General features: G+C 45.1%; 5 protein-coding genes across 5 annotated transcripts, besides 14 other annotated features; all 5 read right to left on the reverse strand.

The window, feature by feature from the left end:
• The first annotated feature begins 130 nt into the window (after positions 1-130).
• Positions 131-163: a microsatellite.
• A 106-nt stretch (positions 164-269) lies between these two features.
• Positions 270-294: a sequence feature (AT_rich).
• Positions 295-911: 617 nt separating this feature from the next.
• Positions 912-950: a sequence feature (T-rich).
• A 249-nt stretch (positions 951-1199) lies between these two features.
• Positions 1200-1222: a microsatellite.
• Positions 1223-1524: 302 nt separating this feature from the next.
• Positions 1525-1554: a microsatellite.
• Positions 1555-2129: 575 nt separating this feature from the next.
• Positions 2130-2151: a sequence feature (AT_rich).
• Positions 2152-2692: 541 nt separating this feature from the next.
• Positions 2693-4072, reverse strand: Tb10.70.0940 (hypothetical protein, conserved; the record flags this gene model as incomplete). Its single annotated transcript, XM_817746.1, has 1 exon — positions 2693-4072. One exon carries the CDS (start codon positions 4070-4072, stop codon positions 2693-2695), a length of 1380 nt encoding a protein of 459 aa, XP_822839.1.
• A 102-nt stretch (positions 4073-4174) lies between these two features.
• Positions 4175-4283: a sequence feature (A-rich).
• A 647-nt stretch (positions 4284-4930) lies between these two features.
• Positions 4931-4962: a sequence feature (AT_rich).
• A 317-nt stretch (positions 4963-5279) lies between these two features.
• Tb10.70.0930 (hypothetical protein, conserved) lies at positions 5280-7028 on the reverse strand (the record flags this gene model as incomplete). The annotated part of the gene is made up of 1 exon (XM_817747.1): positions 5280-7028. The coding sequence occupies one exon, from the start codon at positions 7026-7028 to the stop codon at positions 5280-5282; it is 1749 nt and encodes a 582-aa protein (XP_822840.1).
• Positions 7029-8115: 1087 nt separating this feature from the next.
• Tb10.70.0920 (hypothetical protein, conserved) lies at positions 8116-9396 on the reverse strand (the record flags this gene model as incomplete). Its single annotated transcript, XM_817748.1, has 1 exon — positions 8116-9396. The coding sequence occupies one exon, from the start codon at positions 9394-9396 to the stop codon at positions 8116-8118; it is 1281 nt and encodes a 426-aa protein (XP_822841.1).
• Positions 9397-10110: 714 nt separating this feature from the next.
• Positions 10111-11442, reverse strand: Tb10.70.0910 (hypothetical protein, conserved; the record flags this gene model as incomplete). The annotated part of the gene is made up of 1 exon (XM_817749.1): positions 10111-11442. The coding sequence occupies one exon, from the start codon at positions 11440-11442 to the stop codon at positions 10111-10113; it is 1332 nt and encodes a 443-aa protein (XP_822842.1).
• Positions 11443-11647: 205 nt separating this feature from the next.
• Positions 11648-11685: a microsatellite.
• Positions 11686-11803: 118 nt separating this feature from the next.
• Positions 11804-11851: a microsatellite.
• Positions 11852-11894: a sequence feature (A-rich).
• Positions 11895-12163: 269 nt separating this feature from the next.
• Positions 12164-12230: a sequence feature (GA-rich).
• A 242-nt stretch (positions 12231-12472) lies between these two features.
• Positions 12473-12514: a microsatellite.
• A 498-nt stretch (positions 12515-13012) lies between these two features.
• Positions 13013-13060: a microsatellite.
• Positions 13061-13424: 364 nt separating this feature from the next.
• On the reverse strand, positions 13425-18032 carry Tb10.70.0890 (hypothetical protein, conserved; the record flags this gene model as incomplete). The annotated part of the gene is made up of 1 exon (XM_817750.1): positions 13425-18032. The coding sequence occupies one exon, from the start codon at positions 18030-18032 to the stop codon at positions 13425-13427; it is 4608 nt and encodes a 1535-aa protein (XP_822843.1).
• Between the last annotated feature and the right edge of the window lie 44 nt (positions 18033-18076).

Raw genomic sequence — 18076 nt, forward strand, 5'->3', positions numbered from 1 at the left:
CCGTTCAACAGCGCCTGCTTGCTGAAACAAATTCTCGCATTTTGATTTGCAATCAGTTTTTCCTTACGAGGAGTGTGCCACGCATTATCCTGGAATATCTATCGCAGAATATCTCACTAACCTTAGATGTATAATAATAATAATAATAATAATAATGTAATAACACTGTTGTTACGCATTAAATGATGAAGGGAGAAAAAAAACATTTAGTGGCACTAGGAGCAGGAAACACGGAAATTTTGTTTACACATTCATCTGAATACAAATACAAAATAAATAAATATATATATATATGCAACATTATAGTTCACGCGTTCCACGGAGTGACAGAGGCATGTGTGGGCAAATGACGAAAAATTATTCGATTCCTTCCCATTTAAAAACAGAAAAAAATGCTTGTCACGCCTCAAAAATTCTTCCTTTTTCCCTTTTGTGTGTGTGTGTTTTGGAGAAGGGGGAAGAGGGGGGAAAGGAAAGGTTTGAATGGGGGTTGGAGCGAACGGGGCGACAAACAGTGAAGACGCAAAAGCAGAAAACACAAACACATAAACACAAAAAAAAAAGGATTCACAGTTTTTTTTTAAAAAAAAGACAGCTGGGACTGAGATAACACGTTAACGGAATTTTCTGCCATTTGTAATCTCCAGTCCTTCCACAGACACACACACACACACACCCTTCCTCTCCTCTTCACCACGTTGGCACAAGAAAAAGAAAACACGCACAAATATACATTTCATTTTAGACGAACATAAAACCATTCACAAGCATCAAGACTTCACAAACCCCTCAAAAAAAAAAAAATCATAATAACAGTTTTTCTTTTTTAAGCCCTTTCATGAAACTACCGAGATTCAAAATGGGTGCCCTCCACATGATAAAACACTTTTCCTCCTCCTCCGCCCCCCCCCTTTTCTTTTTCATTTATTTTTTTTTGTTTTTTTTGTTTTACTTCGCCCACCTTTAACCAAATATTCCTCATGTAACACAAAGATACGCGCGTAAGTAAAAATAAAAATAAATTCGAACTCAACATAAAGGTAAGGAAACACCTACAAGGGTAGAAACATATGCGATAACACATTCCCTCAAAGGTACATGAGCTAAAGCAATGGGAAGGTGAAAAGTAATGGATTGTGTTCGGGTTCGGGGCGTGGGTTTGGGTTCGGGGCGTGGGATGTGGGATGTGCGATGTGGGGAAACAAAACAAAACAAAACAAAAACGAATTGATGAAGTAACGTGAGATTTTCATAAATGAGTTATCGCATACGCAAAAAACAAAAAAAACAACATATTCCCAAACACGGAAAGCAACAGCGACAACAAGCACGACAAGAGAGGAAACGATTAACATTGACAACTAATAAAATAGGGAGTAAAGGGTTGTGCGTGACTGCGTGTTCGCGTTTGCTTGTTCGTAAGTGAGTAGAGGTGGGATATAAAATAAACATAAATTTTATAAAGCAAAACAAAGGACAAACAAGCAAATGAGAAACAGAAATGTAAGGGAATAAAGAGGAATGAAAAAAAAAACAAAAAACAAAAAAAAAGAAGATAACATGCAACAAGTAGTGTTACGCAGCAAACACAACTGCACGTTGGGTGGGTAGCCAAACAGAGCAAAAATCATATGCGCCCACGCAAAAGGTTTAAAAAAAAACCAAAAGGGAGAGGGGGGAAAAAAGGAGAAAAAAGAAAGCAACTAAAAAAAAAGTTTAAAAAGCAATAATTTAAACATAAAAAATGGAGAGGAACGAACGGCCACCGTTTTTTTTTTCCCTCTTCCACAAGTAGAGAGAAGAGCACACGCTCATAAAATGATGGGGGAAGAGTGGTTAGAAATTTAACTACCCAATACCCACATCTTTATGAAATTGACAACCCAATAAGTTTGAAATAACGTGAAAAGAAAAAAAAGGAGGGGAGAGTAGGGAATAGAAGGATGGAACTCTGTTTCAGGGACATTTCATTCAGTAAACAAATACTTAAACGCCTATTTCCTTTCAACAGAAAGCTAAACCCGCATTATTAACCATAACCCTCAAAGGGAGAGCACAAAAAGTTGTCGTAGTAATAATGATAGCAATGTACACCTATCTTGTTATTTCTTTTTCTTTTCCTTTCTTTCTTTTTTATAAAAAAAAAAAAAAGAAAAATGTTCGCTTTCTTTCCTCACCAAAACACAACAATTTACCTTACCTCCTTCATATTTTCTTGATCCTATCCCGTGATCCACGCCCCCCCCCCCATATTTCCCTTTTCCCCCTCAAAAACAAAAAACATAACGTCGTCCTTGTTTGCTAAATAATGACAGCAACAGGCAACACATTTCACTACAAACGCTGTGACACAACATTCTTATTTGGCACCGCACGTCACCACTCAACGGTCCACAACATTAACAACAATGGCGATGCACAATACAGGTGCATGCGTAATATTTCCTTTTCTATATATGAATAAATAGGCATGACAAGAGACGCATTTACTGATATCACTCTATCTATCACATTCCACCTGGATTTTTGCGGCGAGCAACCACACGGTGTAATGCCGTTGTTTATTCAACAAAAAAAAAACAAAGTCCTCTTTATCCCCTTCATTTTTTTCCCAGACCCCAATTTTTCCCTCCGCCTATAAATAAGTAAAAAAAAACCAACCAAACAAACAAACATTTCTTGTGTTAACCCGTCACTCTTCATTATTATCATCATGATCCCCTTCTGGGGAAGGAACTGGATGCCGGGCACTGCTGCACGCACTAAATATTTGTGGAGCCCCTTTTCGCTTGATACTTGCGCACAGCTTCACCTTAACGACATTAAAATCACCTATCATTGGAGCCCGCCCTCCCCGCTGCTTCTTCAGCTCCAGCCATAGCTCCAGGAACTGAAATAAGCAACCAACATAATATTCACAGCACGTAATTAAAAAAGGAAATTCACGCCGCAGGGTTTCCTCACACTGCGGATGCAACGGTAGAGGGGATATGTTTTGCTTACCCCCTCTACCTTCACCACCAGAACTTCGCGCTCGCCGCATCATCTCTGCATGAGTTCGTGTATCCTTCAGCTGATCAAGTACCACACCGGTAAAATTAAATCCGATTAAAACAAACGGAAGCTCCTCAAAAACGTTGTCACCATCCTCCCCCTTTTTTATACACGTGTCCCACAAGCGAAAACCGAATGCTCTATAGTACTCAAGAAGAAACACTAACTGCAACAAACCAAACAACCCCGTAGAGCGAAGGTCAGTTGCCGGATCACTCCCTTGAAACCCAAGCTTCTCCCACTCATTCCAGACATTGCCATTGTGCTCCTCGGCGTCACGAATCAATACATTGCGAAGTGTTATGAGCAGCCGTCGGTGAATGGGATTACTGTGGTCAAATGGCATAGAAGGAAGTGTTGAGCAAAAATCCACATCCTGCTGGAGAACCTGTTTCGGATTTTTGGGATCTATGGGAGCATCCGCGTTGGTTTGACTGTCGAGTGATGAGGAGCTGTTACAACAAAAGAACACTTTTCTCAGGAAACCACGCAACCGAAGACATCGCCCCCTCCCCCGTGCACGCAGTGGTATCGCATATGGTTCCCATGAGGATCTGTCATGCTTTAACGCACGAACCGCGTCAACAAAACTAATGGAACGAAAAGACTCACCAGTGTCAGCATGACTCAAACTCATGACGCTAAGCACCCGCCTCATCGTTGCGTCATTAACATCATCCCAGTCAATCGATGGCACAGAAGAGTCGCATTTTCTACTTTTGGACTCCCTCTCAGACTCTGAGTATTTGTGGCGTGAGGTATCTGCTATAACAACATTACCTGTAATGCTTTCAGAGGGAGAAAATGCTTCGGGAAACGCATCCTCACTTGCCTTCAGGCTTTGCACACAACCCATTACAACATTGCCATGAAGTTGCTGCTCCAACTGCAGTTGCAACTGCTGCTGGTGTTGCTGATCTAATTCGCAAGGTGTCGCAATAATATCATCAGAATTTCTATAGCTTAACACAACGGCATCCGGTGAAACAACGGTTAGGTCGGTGGACGAAGTTCCCATGATGAGCTAAACGTGCACGGTGTCCCGCAGTACACCAGCTTCGAAGTAAAGATTTTCCTAGTGGAAGTATCCGTAGATGTTATTGAACAAAGCGCGGTAATGGGAATGAAACGGAGAGAAAGGGAAAGGAAATGGAGGGGGGAAGAAAAGAGCAACATAAGAGCACATGTAAATAAAGGCGCAGAAGAGAATAAAGAAAAAAAAACAAAAGGTTGGGAAAGTGCCAAAGATAATCTACAAGTATGTATTAATTCACACCTATGCAAGCGGCAACGCCACAAAAGATGAAGCAACGCAACCGCGTAAAAATACACGTCTAGTAACACTCCCGAATCATATATGTTTCCCCAGTCCTTTCAAGCGCGTAAACACCTGCACAAAAAGGAACACCGACCATTTATTTTTGCCGCTACACTCGGTGCTGGGGGATTCCATTTTTTTTTTTTAATCCAAGAGCTTGAAATCCCCCAGCACCGACGTACACAATATTGGAAACGGTGAATCACCACCTGCCAAATACAAAAGAGTCACTCATAGAAATAATGATAAAGATGAGAACAATTCAACAAAGATGGAAAAAGCAGTAGTGGAAAATCACTAATAACGTAATTGTGACCTTCAAGTAAAAAAAGCGACGATTAAAATAAATTGAAGGATTGGGCACTGAAAAGGAAGCGACATGAAGTTGGGTGTGTACAACACAAATATCCCAGAAGGGAACGAAAACGACAGATTTAATTGTGATGATGCCTCTCCACCGCTCACTGAAATGCGTATTAACTAAGTAAACTGGAATATCTAACGGTATCATTCGGCGCGGTGATTCTAATCTATGTCCAACGCCCCAAACTGACTCACAAAAAAAAATATATATATATATTTAAAAAAAAGCGCACACACGCACACGCAAAAAACAGTCAACTTAACAAAAAAAAAAAAGTACAAGTAAACTTTCCTCATTTTACATTTCAATTGAGAGTCCGCTTCGCTCAACGAGCCGTCCCGCAGTGCCAGAAGTCGAAACGATACCGGGACCCCATTTATCTCATGCACCTTGCGCCCCTCTTCGCCGTAGCAATTTGTTTTAATGCTCAACAAACGAAATAATGCTCCAAAGCCTCTCAGTTTCAGAAATTCATACTTCTAACAAATACGAGCAGTCAACTTAAGAAATCGAGGAGGAGGAGGAGGAGAAACAGGAGTAATATCACCTACTTCTCTTGCGCCCCACTAATAACTCGCTATCATCGGTTGCCTCACCAACAGAATGTTTTCCAATGGCCACGGCGTCAACCTGAGCGGAACCACATGTGGAATCCCACTTCTTCAATTCTAACTTTGACAATTCAAGACGCCTGGAAGTTTTTGCTGGAACATTGCCTTCACTTCCCATCTGTAAAACGTTATAACTTACATCTTCCATCCCTTGCAACTCAGCTTTCAAGTGGCGGTGCGCGCCCAAGGTGGGAATTTCCCTAAATGCAACAGTTCTGCGTTCCAATGAAGTAAAGGAAGGACAGATTGGCTCTTTCCTCTCAATACACGCGGCCCGCCTGGTTTTCCGGCACTCTAAGGTTAACTCCGGTGTTTTCACATCAACATGTGTTACACTAGTAGTACCTCGTAATGCTACAGTGGGCCGGCTTGCGGGGGGTGCCGCGCTTGAATTAGATGAAAAGCTCAGGCTTCTAATAAGTCTTATGACTTCATCTTCTTGAGCAACACTTATTAAATTCTCCGAACCATAACGCGATGAAAGTTGTTCGCTTTGGATTTGGGCCGTGCTGTGGCAACAGTCACTCATACATTTTGACGTCTCTTGAACGGTGGCTAAACTCTTTTTCATCATCTCACCGAACTTTGTCACCTCGGAATCATCCATCGCCTCTAATGTATTCCTCACTGACTCAATAGTATATTGGAAGGTTGCGTTCGCGACTTTGCATTGGGTATTAAGTGACGAGAATGTGTTGCTGAGATGAACCACGTCGTTAGATACCTGATTCATCATCAAACACTCACGCTCCTCAAGAGCATTCCGAAGTGTGTTGAAGCACTTTTTAACCGCCTCCTGCCTGAATACTAAAGCTTTGTTACACAAGGGCAGTAACCGTTGTTCAATGTCAGCTGACAAACTTTGTGTGGCTGCAGCAGATACTCGAAGTTTTTCCACCTGTTCCTGCACTTCCAACCGGGTCCTGCGAGCAGCGCTTTCAACAGACTCCATCGAATGACCTTTATGTGCACCTTCCAAGTAGCAGTTAATGCAAATAACCGTCGAGCACGTAACGCAATATGCATTTAGTGGCTGGGAAGGATGAGTATTGCAAACTTTCGGCTCCATGTGTATTGCCGACTTTAAAGGGACGATTTTGTGTGTCGTATACCGGCCACGTTGATGAGAGGACACCATACAGATTTCACATAAAGGGAAACCGCAGGGAACACAAAAGAGATTAGCACCTTCCCTCTCACATGCACCGCATATTCCGCTCTCCCTTTCCACATCTGTAAACCCATCATTCAATGGCACCGATGAGGAGGTGTCGGCTTCACCAACCTCTTTGTCAGTTTGAATAATTGTATCTCCATCTCCAACCCCATTAGTGATGGCATTGGTAGGCATAGAGACAAAACAACTTGGGCATGACATTAATATCGGGGTTCCTTCACTTCCCCGCACATTCCGCCACTGGGACGCGCATTTCCTGCATGCGAAACAATACCGCTCGGTATCCGAGTGTTCCAATGGATGAAGGGGAATACATTGCTTAATTTGGTACTTGAAACATAGTGAGCAAAGGTGCTGCCGTGTTGAGCTATCGTTTGAGCTGAAGAGGGCACGTGATACCTCCGTGTGGGCTGCGTGATCCCCCGTGACTCTGTACCCGAAAGAAGTGGTCGACATTAAGATGCCCTGAATGATTGTACAAGCAAAAAAAAAAAAGACCAACATCCATTTGGTTAGTCATCACCAAAAAGGTTGCCAAATAATGGAAACAGTTTGAGGGAAGCAAAACGAGGAGAAGAAAAAAAGGATATTCCAATGATTTTTTTTTTTAAAAGGCGAGAAACAGTAAAAAACAAAAGGCCCCAATCTCCGTTTCAGACATCAGAAAGGCCGTCCGTGAGCCACATTTATAATTAGAGAAATGTAACATGTATACATATATTGGCACGTTGAAAAATGGACATATAAGTGGACGCAAATTCTCTTTTTTTTTCTTTGAAATAACAATGCAAGTACATCTCCAAACGACTAATACACCCCTATAGCTTCCTTAATTGAACAAACACACAAGCAACAACAAATCTGTAACGGAAATTTGTTTTCCTCCTTTTCTGATTACCACTCATGGGAATTTGACAAACAAAAGTTGCCCTACCGATACCGTATAAAAAGCACTAAATGCCCTTCGCAAAACGTAGCTAGTGCAGTCGAAAAATAGTGAATTTCACCCAAACTCCACCAAAAAAGAAAAAAATAAAAAATAAAAAGAGTGAGAGAACAGTTCGAGATGGAGTTCCTCAAACGGAGGAAATGCGCACCTTTGTAATATCTAAAGGCGAAAGAATCACGTATCGACCACCACCGCCTTTATAACTCATAATGAAACCCAAACGCTCCCTTTATTCACTCGTGAGGAGCGCGCCGGTACCGCCGTCACTTCATTTTTGTAATGGTTGATTGTTCTTTTGCGTTGTGCTCCTCTGATAACTGATGCGCCGTAAATGCCAATGGAAAATCAGATTAGATATCTGTGAGAATGAAGTAGGCTATTCCACGAGTAGCGGTAAGGGGCAAAAGTTGAGGGCACAAATAAAAACAAAATGAAGTGACATCACGAAATAGCTAATGGAAATTGAAGGCCAGTGCACGTGTATCAGTAGAAGATAGCAATCATTGTAACTTTTATTCGTCCATTGTTTATATCGGCACGAAAAAAAAAAAACTCATTCATTCCTGACACAAACGGTGCACACCTACCACGGAACAAGCACCCGCCGGTGAGCGCTGTAAATGGGACTTGTCCTCCCATCACCTAAGTCATGTATTTGCTTCCAGACTTCAGTCGATGTAAGCCGATTGCTTTCAACCCGGAACCAGAGGGAAAGTTCCTTGCATCAGCGAGTACCTCTGCGCTCTTCATTTCTTTGCAGAATAACCTCATAGCCCGTGGAATCTCACCGGCGTGTACCTCTGTGGAATCTAATACCTGCAATTGTGGCATCATACTTATCACACGGAACCGGCATTGTTCCTCGTATGGAAGTTGACTCAACTCATGATTGCCATCGACCTCCCACTGTACATCCCCGTATGGCGCAGCTGGCAAGTGATGGATTATTGATCTTACTTGTGGTGCTGTTAATGATGTAAGTAATGCACTGCTCACAGTTGGGAGGGGCATTCCCTCCTTTTGCGTACTCACGTTGAGGCTGCGACACGCGGCGAAGTCAACGTCCTGTTGCACATGTGCCTCATAACTGAGAGACGAGGAGTTGCCAGATGTTGTTCCGTCATGAGAACGAAGTACCGGATTGCCTTCTAAAGTTAAAACACGGATATTCTTAAGTTTTGATAACCCCTCCAAACCGTCCCAGTTCTGAATATTGTTATTGGAAAGGAACAGAAACACCAAGCTGTGTAGCACATCAAAGTCGGAAAAACCTTCTACCGCATTGTGTTCTAAGTTCAATGACTCCAAGTTACCCGCTAGGTGCACTACAAAGCGCTTGTCGACGATGCTGTTATATGACAGGTTGAGCGCACGCACCGTGAGGCACTTGGAAAATGTATCTAAGTTGACCCGTGAGATTTTGTTCAACTTTAAATTCAGTCGTGTGAGACTGTGGAGAAGTGAGAAATCATCCGCATGCAGCTCTGTGATGCCGTTTTCTGCCGCAGAGAAATCCATAAGAAACGGAAGCTTGGAAAGCCCCCCGAGGGACGTTAATGCGTTCCTGTCAAGATTTAGCCGTTCTAGAGTCACACTTGACGAAGCGAGGTCATCAAACACATCGTTTGTGAGTGCATTGCCTGCAGCAGAAAAATGTATGAGACAGCATAGGCTTCGTAACGGTTTGAGCGTTACGAGCCGGTTGTCATCCAGTGAGAGCCGCTGAAGATGCACATATGAGCTTAGCAAATCAATAGAAGTAAGACTCAGCGAGCAAAGTTTAGCCTGCGCATAAACAAGCCAACCGTCTGCGTTGCTACTGAGAGCACTGAGTGACTCCTTCACAACCTCATATGTAAGCGGGTTTTCGACTTCTAACGGCACGTCACCGGGGTCCTCAGGCGCTATATTGGATGTGCTCATTCAGCAACAAACTCTCACCTTATTAACCGAAAAACAATTGCGCCACTTCCCGCAGTTTGGAGGTTTCGTAACAGTTTTGGTGCTATGACTACCTGATCTAAGTTAGACACTCGTTGGTAAGTGAGGATAAAGAGTAAGCAACACGTTTATGAGCAAGCGCGGAGGTAACCCTCGAAGCAATAGAAGCAAATACAAGAATTTTAAAAAAAAACAAAACTATTCATTGATGAAATAACACCGGGGGAACCAATTCACATACAGTGCTAACCACTTTAGTGAAAGAGACAAACACATTCCGGTGCAATATAAACCCTCTTCCTCTCAACAGAAACCCCAACAGACAACTGTAACATGTAACTGTCCCGAATATTGTTACGCAAAGTCCCCGCACATATCACACTGTACGTTACGGTCCTCCACGTAGATGGAAAAGAAAGTGTGAAATCTACACAAACCCATCGTCAACATCTGCAGAGGGCTCTTAATGGGCGCATTCCATATGCTCTTGAAAATGACTTGGTGGCACCTTCACTGCTGCTCCTTGTCTCCAAGTGATCTCTTTCCCTTCCTCTCCCCCGTTTTTTTTCGCTTCTGTTCCAAATATTTCTGCACCCTCCACGGCATCTCCGAATTGGATACAAATGGAACCAGCATGGAAAGAGACAACTTGAATTAGGGAAGAATTAACCAACAGAGTAAGCGCAGAGATAGTTACTACCGATGCTGGGAATATAAGGAGCGAAGCTCATTAACGATAAGGCTCCGCTGAGTAGTTTTATCAGCGCCCACAGGAGTGGGATTGCGCCGCCGATCCGAGCTTATGGGCCGAGGAACGGGTACATCAGTTACAGTCACCCCAGCATTCGCCATATCTCTCTGTGCCTCCTTAATGAGCCGAATCTGATCAGTCTTACGGTCCATCAGAGTTGAGATGCGATTGAGAGCGGCTGTCACCACTTCAGGACTAATTTCCTCTGCTGCAGCGCGCTCCACAGTATCTTTGTATTGTTGATGAAGGCTCTTTAGCTCCTCTTGCAGTTCTTCATACACTTCCTTCATTGCCCCGCTTCGCAGTCCCCCCTCGACAGAATCAAAGTGACTTTGGTTTACCGGAGTTGCCGCTCTCCCACGAGACACAGGTCTTACATGGTAGGAATTGTTAAGCCCAAGCTCCAATGCGCGGCCAGCGCTGGTTCTTCTCGCATCGCGTTGAATGGAAGAATATGTTGGATCTCTATAGGTACGCCGTGTATTGCCTGCGAGACCCACAGATGCCCGGCGCCGCTCCGCCGAGTGACCAGAGATATTAACAAGATGGCGTGCCTCCTGCAGCCGACCCCTAACGGGACCCACAAACGCGTTTGATCTACGTGGTTTGCGGCTATTCCTCCTACAGCTGCCATTTGTCAGCCTAGTCACATCACAATCGGTCATGCGGGAATTGTCTACACTTCCCGTACCGCAGCGCCGCATGAGTTCCTGTATGGCCTGTTCCAAGTGATGATTAGTGTCAATTGCCGCCTCCTTCTCTGCTTTCAGTTCCTCAATGGACGCGAGTAATGTACGGTGTTTTTTTTGTTGCTCCTCCAGCTCATGTCGGAGCCTTTCCATTTCGCTATTGAGCGCACTCTCACGTTTCTTCGAGGCGTCGCACTCCTTCATCAGCATTTCCTCAAGTTCGGTACGAAACGTTCCTAAATCCTTACGGCTTTCCTCTAGTGTGCTTTGCAACCTTGTCTTTTCTTCAGTTGCGCGCTGCACCATCTCGTGCAGTTCCTTCTCACGCCGACGGTGGTGCGAACGCTCCTGCTCTAATTGATGCTCCATGTCTTGTTTATACGCCTCATGTGCCTGCAATGCCTTCTCATACTGATCCTGATGGTGGTTGCGGTCCTGCTCTAAGCGACGTATTTTCTCCTGAAGAGTTTGGAGTGCAAGTACAATCGATCGCGTGTCACCTACACTCATATTGAGACCAGAGCGCTGCAAACTGGTATTACAACTCTCCATGGAGTGATTGGCGGATGTGACACGGGAAGATGACATGAGTCAAGATACCTTTCCCACTGCACAATAATATGACTCTATTGGTACGGAGAAATTTCCGCTATTATGTTCGTGTATATATGTTGATAATACTAACTTATATGTGTGTTTGTGCGTGCGTTCGTATTCGATGATATGTGATGCAATGAAAAATGTAATTCACCCGAAGCTTTTTATGCGCTTTGATCTTTTTGTCTCCGCTCACATATATATATATATATATATATATATATATATATATATTTGTTATAATATATTATTTTCCTTTTGGCGGCCGCCACTTCTACACACGCACTCCCTTCGCTTCGTTTTCCTCTTGCCCAATTCTCTCTCGCTTTTTCTTTAGGGAAATAAATTCAAGATATACATACATATATATATATACGAGCATATATGGGCATATATGTGTGAGAAGAAAAGAAAAAAAGGTAAAGAAGGAAAAAAAAAAGAAACTAAGCCTGAGTCAGAGGACAAAATGTAAACAAACAACATTAATTGTTTGCCATGTGAACACAGCACTTGTCCTCACCTCCTCTTAACATTTATTGCTTTGTACTGCCAGTTAATGGGGTGGGGAAGAAAAGATAATTTCAATTCAACAACAATACACGCGGTCGCCGACGTGTTGTTTATTCACTCAAAGTCCTGTCGACCACCAGGAAAGAAAAAAGATAATCCAAGGATGAACCTCAGACACTTTCCTACAGCGGGTTTCACATAAAGGGGAGGGGAAAAAAAAACAAAGAAAAAAGGAAAGGAAGGGAAGGGAACAAAAGTGATGAAAAGGGGGGAAATGGCGCTAAGAACACAACGCCAGAAAAGGTGTATTTTTTTTTTTTTGAAAAAAGAGCAGAAACAGAATATAGTGTGTCAATAAGGTAAAAATACAAGGGTATCGTGCACACTAATTAGAAAAGGGTTGAAAAAAAAAAAGAAACAAATATTATGCACACGGAGGAGCGGTGGTGGACCACAGTAGCAACAACCTCTAATCACTGGATGATACCCCCATGAAAAAAAAATTATATTAATGTATATAAATATATATATATATATATATATATATATATATGCTTTTCTCCCCCATACACCCTAAACACTCACAGCACTCTTACCTCCATTCACATCAGCAATTATGACACCCAACATAACTACAGTGACAGAAAGCTGCCTCCATACTCGGAAAGTGGATTAACCTCAACATTCAAAGTTGTCCGACACATGTACCACAACATGGAGAAAAATATCAACTAAGTGAACAAATGCACGCCAACCTTCATGTGCTAAAGCTACAACTAATATATATGTGTGTTTGTACATATATGTTTACGACAACCTTACCGTATATGTAAACCGATAATGGAGAACGAAAGCATTGTCGACCATAACCTGCTTCGCACTGTTCTTTCTTACAATGAAGCTCACCCCGTGCCGAACATACTTCACTTGTCATTACCGGCGCCACAACAGTTCACTACCGACTCACAAAGATAAAAAAAATGCAAAATAAATTGGGATTGTTGGCACCATATCACCATACACCCCGCTCCCTCACACAGTCAATAAAACCCACCCACCCACCCACCCACCCACACACACACACACACACACACACACAGCCATTGGTGTCAAACCCATCGAAAGAAAACAAGCTTATGTCTTGAAGAAACACAACAGAAAAAAAAAATCCAGCACCGCTCCCACAAACATATGAATCACCTCACATCCACAGAACACGTTGGCACCGCTGCTCATCACCGGGGCTGAGGAAAGTGTAAGTGAAGAAGAAGGGAGGGAAAAAAGGAACAAAGAAGTATCTATGCCCGCAGTAGGTAGCCTCGTGTACACCGTCGAAAGACAGAAGAAACACAAATAAAAGGGAGGAAAGTGAAGAAAGGATGCAATTGGAGAAATAGGGGAGTTGGGAATGGGGCCCATGTACCGCTTCATGCCCAACACATCCCCCCCTTGTTGGTGAAACATTAGTCAAAACGACAAAGCCGGAGAAATTCTTCCAACGTAGCGCGGCGCGTCACAATCTTCTCAACCTGTGAATAACACTCCCTATCATCCATGACCTCATCAAACATGGCGCGCAGGCCGCGCTCCTCGTGTGTCCCTCCATTGGTTTCGGCATTCCCCTGCTGAGTTTTCTCAGGAGTCATCAGCTCACAAGTACTGTTCTCATCTACATCCCTGCCGCCGACTGCATCAGCATCTGCGTAAAGATAGTCTACACAGAGTAGGCAGCCTTTAAGCATTGACCGCACCTCCATACTAAGCGAAGCCTCATCTATATACGGTAAGACTTCCTCTGCAGTTGATAGCAACCCGTCCAGCAACGGCAAAAACGTCATTTTGAACACTGCCAACTTCAGGTTGTACGCGGTACGAAGTTCCACCTCTCCCGTGGCGGCCTCGATAGCATCCACCCACAGTTCATCCATGTCTAAGAGGTTTTCTGCGGTTTCAGTAAAGCGAAAATTAATGAGTTTATAACGGCATGAGTAAATATGATTAACGATGCTACTCAAATCCTGAAACATGATCCTTCGTGCCGCTCCACGGGTACGAGGAGCTGGCCGGTGCGTCACATACCTTGCTACTCTCGGGGAGAGCGTAGGAATGGTGGGACTGGCATTGAATGTGGGTGGCACTTTCGCTGCGGGTGACATGCCACCAGATTCGGGCGGTGCGGCTGCAATGACATTCCGCCACCGCTGCCAATATTTACGGAGGCAGTAAAAACTAGTGGTGAAGGAAAGCACCTTCACCTTAAGGTGGGCACGCTCTTCTATACGAAGGGTACGCACAAGCTTCACCCGCCCGCGCTGCATAACCCGATCGTAAGTGGCCCAAATCCACCTGTTCCACCACATCCTCCGCACATTCGTTATGTGGGCATTGAGCATAACAGATGCCATCCTAGAAAGACTATTAAAGTTTTTCCTCTTGATGTTGCGCAACATATGCTCGCGTCGGAAGTACTTGCAATGAAGCCTCCATGCACGGAATGCATTTTCAGCCGCATTAAACGCATTGATCGTAGAATACCGGGTTATCAACATCCCCACGCGATCCGAAATGCCGCAATACAAGGAATTATACAAATCCCGCTGCGCCGTACGGACAGATACTGCGTTTTCTCTGCACTGCATCAATGTTAACAACAAACTACTGAAGTTGTTTTCCCGAGACTTTGCATGTGCATCAAGTGTTTTTCTAGCATCAAGTTTTACGATGGACGTGCCGCAATATGGCCTACAGAACAAAGAAGAACGGTTTGCTTTGATGTCATTGGCATCAAAACAAATCCTGGACACTTTGAGGATCGCAAACTGCTGAAGAACTGAAAGCGGAGCGAAGTTCACAAAGTGAGCGAGGGGATACTTTTTACACTCGCGGTGCATCTCCAAGTGAACAACCCTACCATTACTAAGCAACGACCCAACTTGCTGACGCTTCCAATCAACCAAACTGGGTGGGCCCAAGGCTGTGTCAGCAGACGGATGAGGGACCCTCGTGATCACTTTATCGGTCATAGTCGAAAACACCGAAAGAAGTCCATCATTGCGGGCGATCCACAGCTGGGACTTCATCTGGTCATTGAACAACAGCACAACGGGCTGCGAGTGTCTCTCTATTATGCGCCGCTGGAAAACTATACTAAATGTAATGTCATCGGTCCTCTGAAAGGGATCTCTACGAGGGCTTTGGCCCGGGGAAGAACTCCCACCTTTGCCCTTCCGCAACTTGGGTGCGCACTGCATGTTCATCACGACACCCTCAACGGAAACGTAAAACCGCAAATTATTGAACACACAATACAGGGCACGATTGTTTGTCAACTCATCGAAGGTGTTGGCAAGTGCTCGGCGTCGAACCTCCTCCGGTGTTGGGTGTTCCAACAACGAGTAGTGGAGCTCAGGGGGATCTGGAAGGAGTCGCATTGTAACCGTTATGACTGGCGGGAGATCTACAACAATGCCTGTCACTGTTCCACCATCTATGAGATCCTTGGTGAACTTCGCTTTCCGAGCATAAAGGTCATTAATTTGTCGATGATCTGCCGCACCGCTGGTGCGCCCGCGCTCCTCCCTTCTACTGGGGGAACGGCAAGTGTTTACGTAACTCTGTGCTGAAACTTGCTCCACGTAACGTGCCCCAACTGAGTACGTAGGTAGGTACGATCGGCGCCCCGCAGAAGGCGTTCGGTAGAAGTCAGACACATCGTGCTCAGTTGACTCCGTAAGCACTGTTGCAACCTTTCCTGTGGCGGTCCTATGTGTACGGGATGCTTTTCTTTTCTTGGTTTTTGCGGACCGAGTTCGTGCGGTAGTTCCGCCATTTGGAGATGCAACACCACCGCCAGGAACGTCTCGACGATCCCTTGTACTAGACGTAAAGGGGTCCCAAGGTGCTTTGCTCCTCTTTACCTTGCCAACTGCTTTTGCGACTTTCTTCCCTGTCGTTTGAGATGTCCATTGAGTTGCCGCAGTCCGAGGAGTGCTACAGAGTGAACCTCTCAAACCATCAAATACGGACGCCCCAAATCGTGCAGTCGAAGGTGGCGATACCTTCCTCTGCTTCTTTATTGTGCTTACAGGTGTCCCCCTCCTGCTGGTGGATTTGTGTGGTTGGCACGCATCGGAACCCTTGGATGTCGCAACACCATTTTTTCGAGTGCTGCAACTCGTTGTGGTGAAGCAAAGAGATGAAAGCTGCTGTTTTTGTGCCGGTGTTTTTGTTACCCTCGACACGCCTCTCGCCGATACCTGTGAAATAACACCGATGCCCTGTGACTGCTCCCGCACGGCAAGTCTCGGCGTTGAAGCTGACGTTCGGGTAGAAAGCCGTCCTGCTCTCCCTCCGGTGTTCAAGCCACTAGATCTGTTGGTTTTCGTGCTCAGTCTACCAGCAACAGACCGTGGGGTATTAACGCGCTGACGCGGACTCAGTGGTGTGCAAAATGAGTCATTGCCTTGCGGCGTCAGAGAACGATTCGTGCGTTCGTTTGAATTGCTTCGGTTTCCAAGAGATAGATTTGGTGTAAACCTTGAGCTGTCCGCGAAGCCATCCAACGCAGAAGTAGTTGGCGAATACCGCACAGGGTGTGGGTACGGATCCGATACGTCGTTGGCTAAGCAAGACTCCAACTCCTCATCCAGATCCCACAGATGTACTGTTCCATGTACATCACCAGAGAAGATGAGATTAACGCGTTTGCTTTGCACAGGCTCTGGCGCCAGTGGCGGCATAAGAATCTCCAACTCACGTTCCACGTCGCGCATCTCGCGCTCTGAAAGCCGTAACATGAAACGGTGCTCTTCACGTCTCTCCCATCGCGTCATGTCCTGAAACGCGCGCCTGCTTTTAATAAGCTTTGACGCTGTTGCTTCCTTCGGATCGCGCGTCATGGCAACCACGTCACGAGGCTTTGTATAATTCCGCGTCGTCACTACTGTGCTAATCCACTTGAGGGTGCGCAGGCCCCCAACACCACCCTTTAGTTTAAAGAGTGGTCTAACCTTCACCATCGTACAGGTAGAAAGGATGTTGCCTGGCGAACCTCCAGATGGTGAATTCACCGAAAAGGTAACAGCATCAGCCCTAAAAGAAGTGGTCCATGAGTTATAATCCTTCATCCCCGACGATCTTGCTCGACAAATAACCCTCATTTCCTCGATACAGCCGTATATTTTTTTCAAGTCCCATACCGCAATGCAAGAATCCTCAGAGGCAGTGCACACGAGAGAAAGATGCTCACGCCCCTCTCCACCTAGTTGGGACGTGGCCGCCGTAAGCTCATGAACGGCGGCGCTCAGTCGGCTCTCCATGGCGACGTCAGTAACTTTATCATCCTCGTGGCAGGGACTACGTGCAATGGCAACGATGGCGCCCTTATGGTACTTGGGAAGCTCAAAGACGATATCCGCAATTTCCCCCTTGGCCATCATCGCAGAACGATCGCTCTCGCACACTCGCTGCGCGCTAGCAGGAAATAGCCGTATAGAGCCGTCACCAAAGCCAATCCACATATAATCCGTATTGATGAGTAATGACTCCCGCACATGCAGAAGTTGTTTGGGAGAGTCAATAGGGATCACTTCCAACTGCCTGTTGATAAGACCCTTGAACGGTGCGTGCATGAGGGACGATATCAAAACACCCCGCTTCGGATCGGTAATAACCATCACCACAGCACCTGTGAGGGCATCAATCACGATAACCCTGCCTTCATTTGTGCTCTCAACGGCCCATATTGTAGTGGTTGACCACTGCAAATCTAACGTCTTACAGAATTGGGGTGACGGTACGCAGTCTATATTACCTTGTCCCTCAACTGTGATGGCCCTTGAGTTCGCATTAAGCTGCCTTAGGGCCCTTTTAATGACACCTAAACGCGGTAATGTGCGCACGCAAACCATAAGCCGTGCCTTTAATAGGCTTGAATTGAGCGGTGAGTTGGGCTCATGCGAAAGAACGATTTGATCTTTCTTTTTGAGAATATTCTCCCACAATTCTTCAAATGCTTCATTCCACCGCTCGGGGTTTTTGACAGCGGTGGCGGCAGTGGATGAAGCCACCATCCGTGCAGTCAGCGACCAAAGAAACAATGGGCACCGGCGGCAGA

This window comes from Trypanosoma brucei, chromosome 10 (assembly GCF_000002445.2).
Source record: "Trypanosoma brucei brucei TREU927 chromosome 10, whole genome shotgun sequence".
Classification (NCBI taxonomy): Eukaryota; Euglenozoa; class Kinetoplastea; order Trypanosomatida; family Trypanosomatidae; genus Trypanosoma; species Trypanosoma brucei.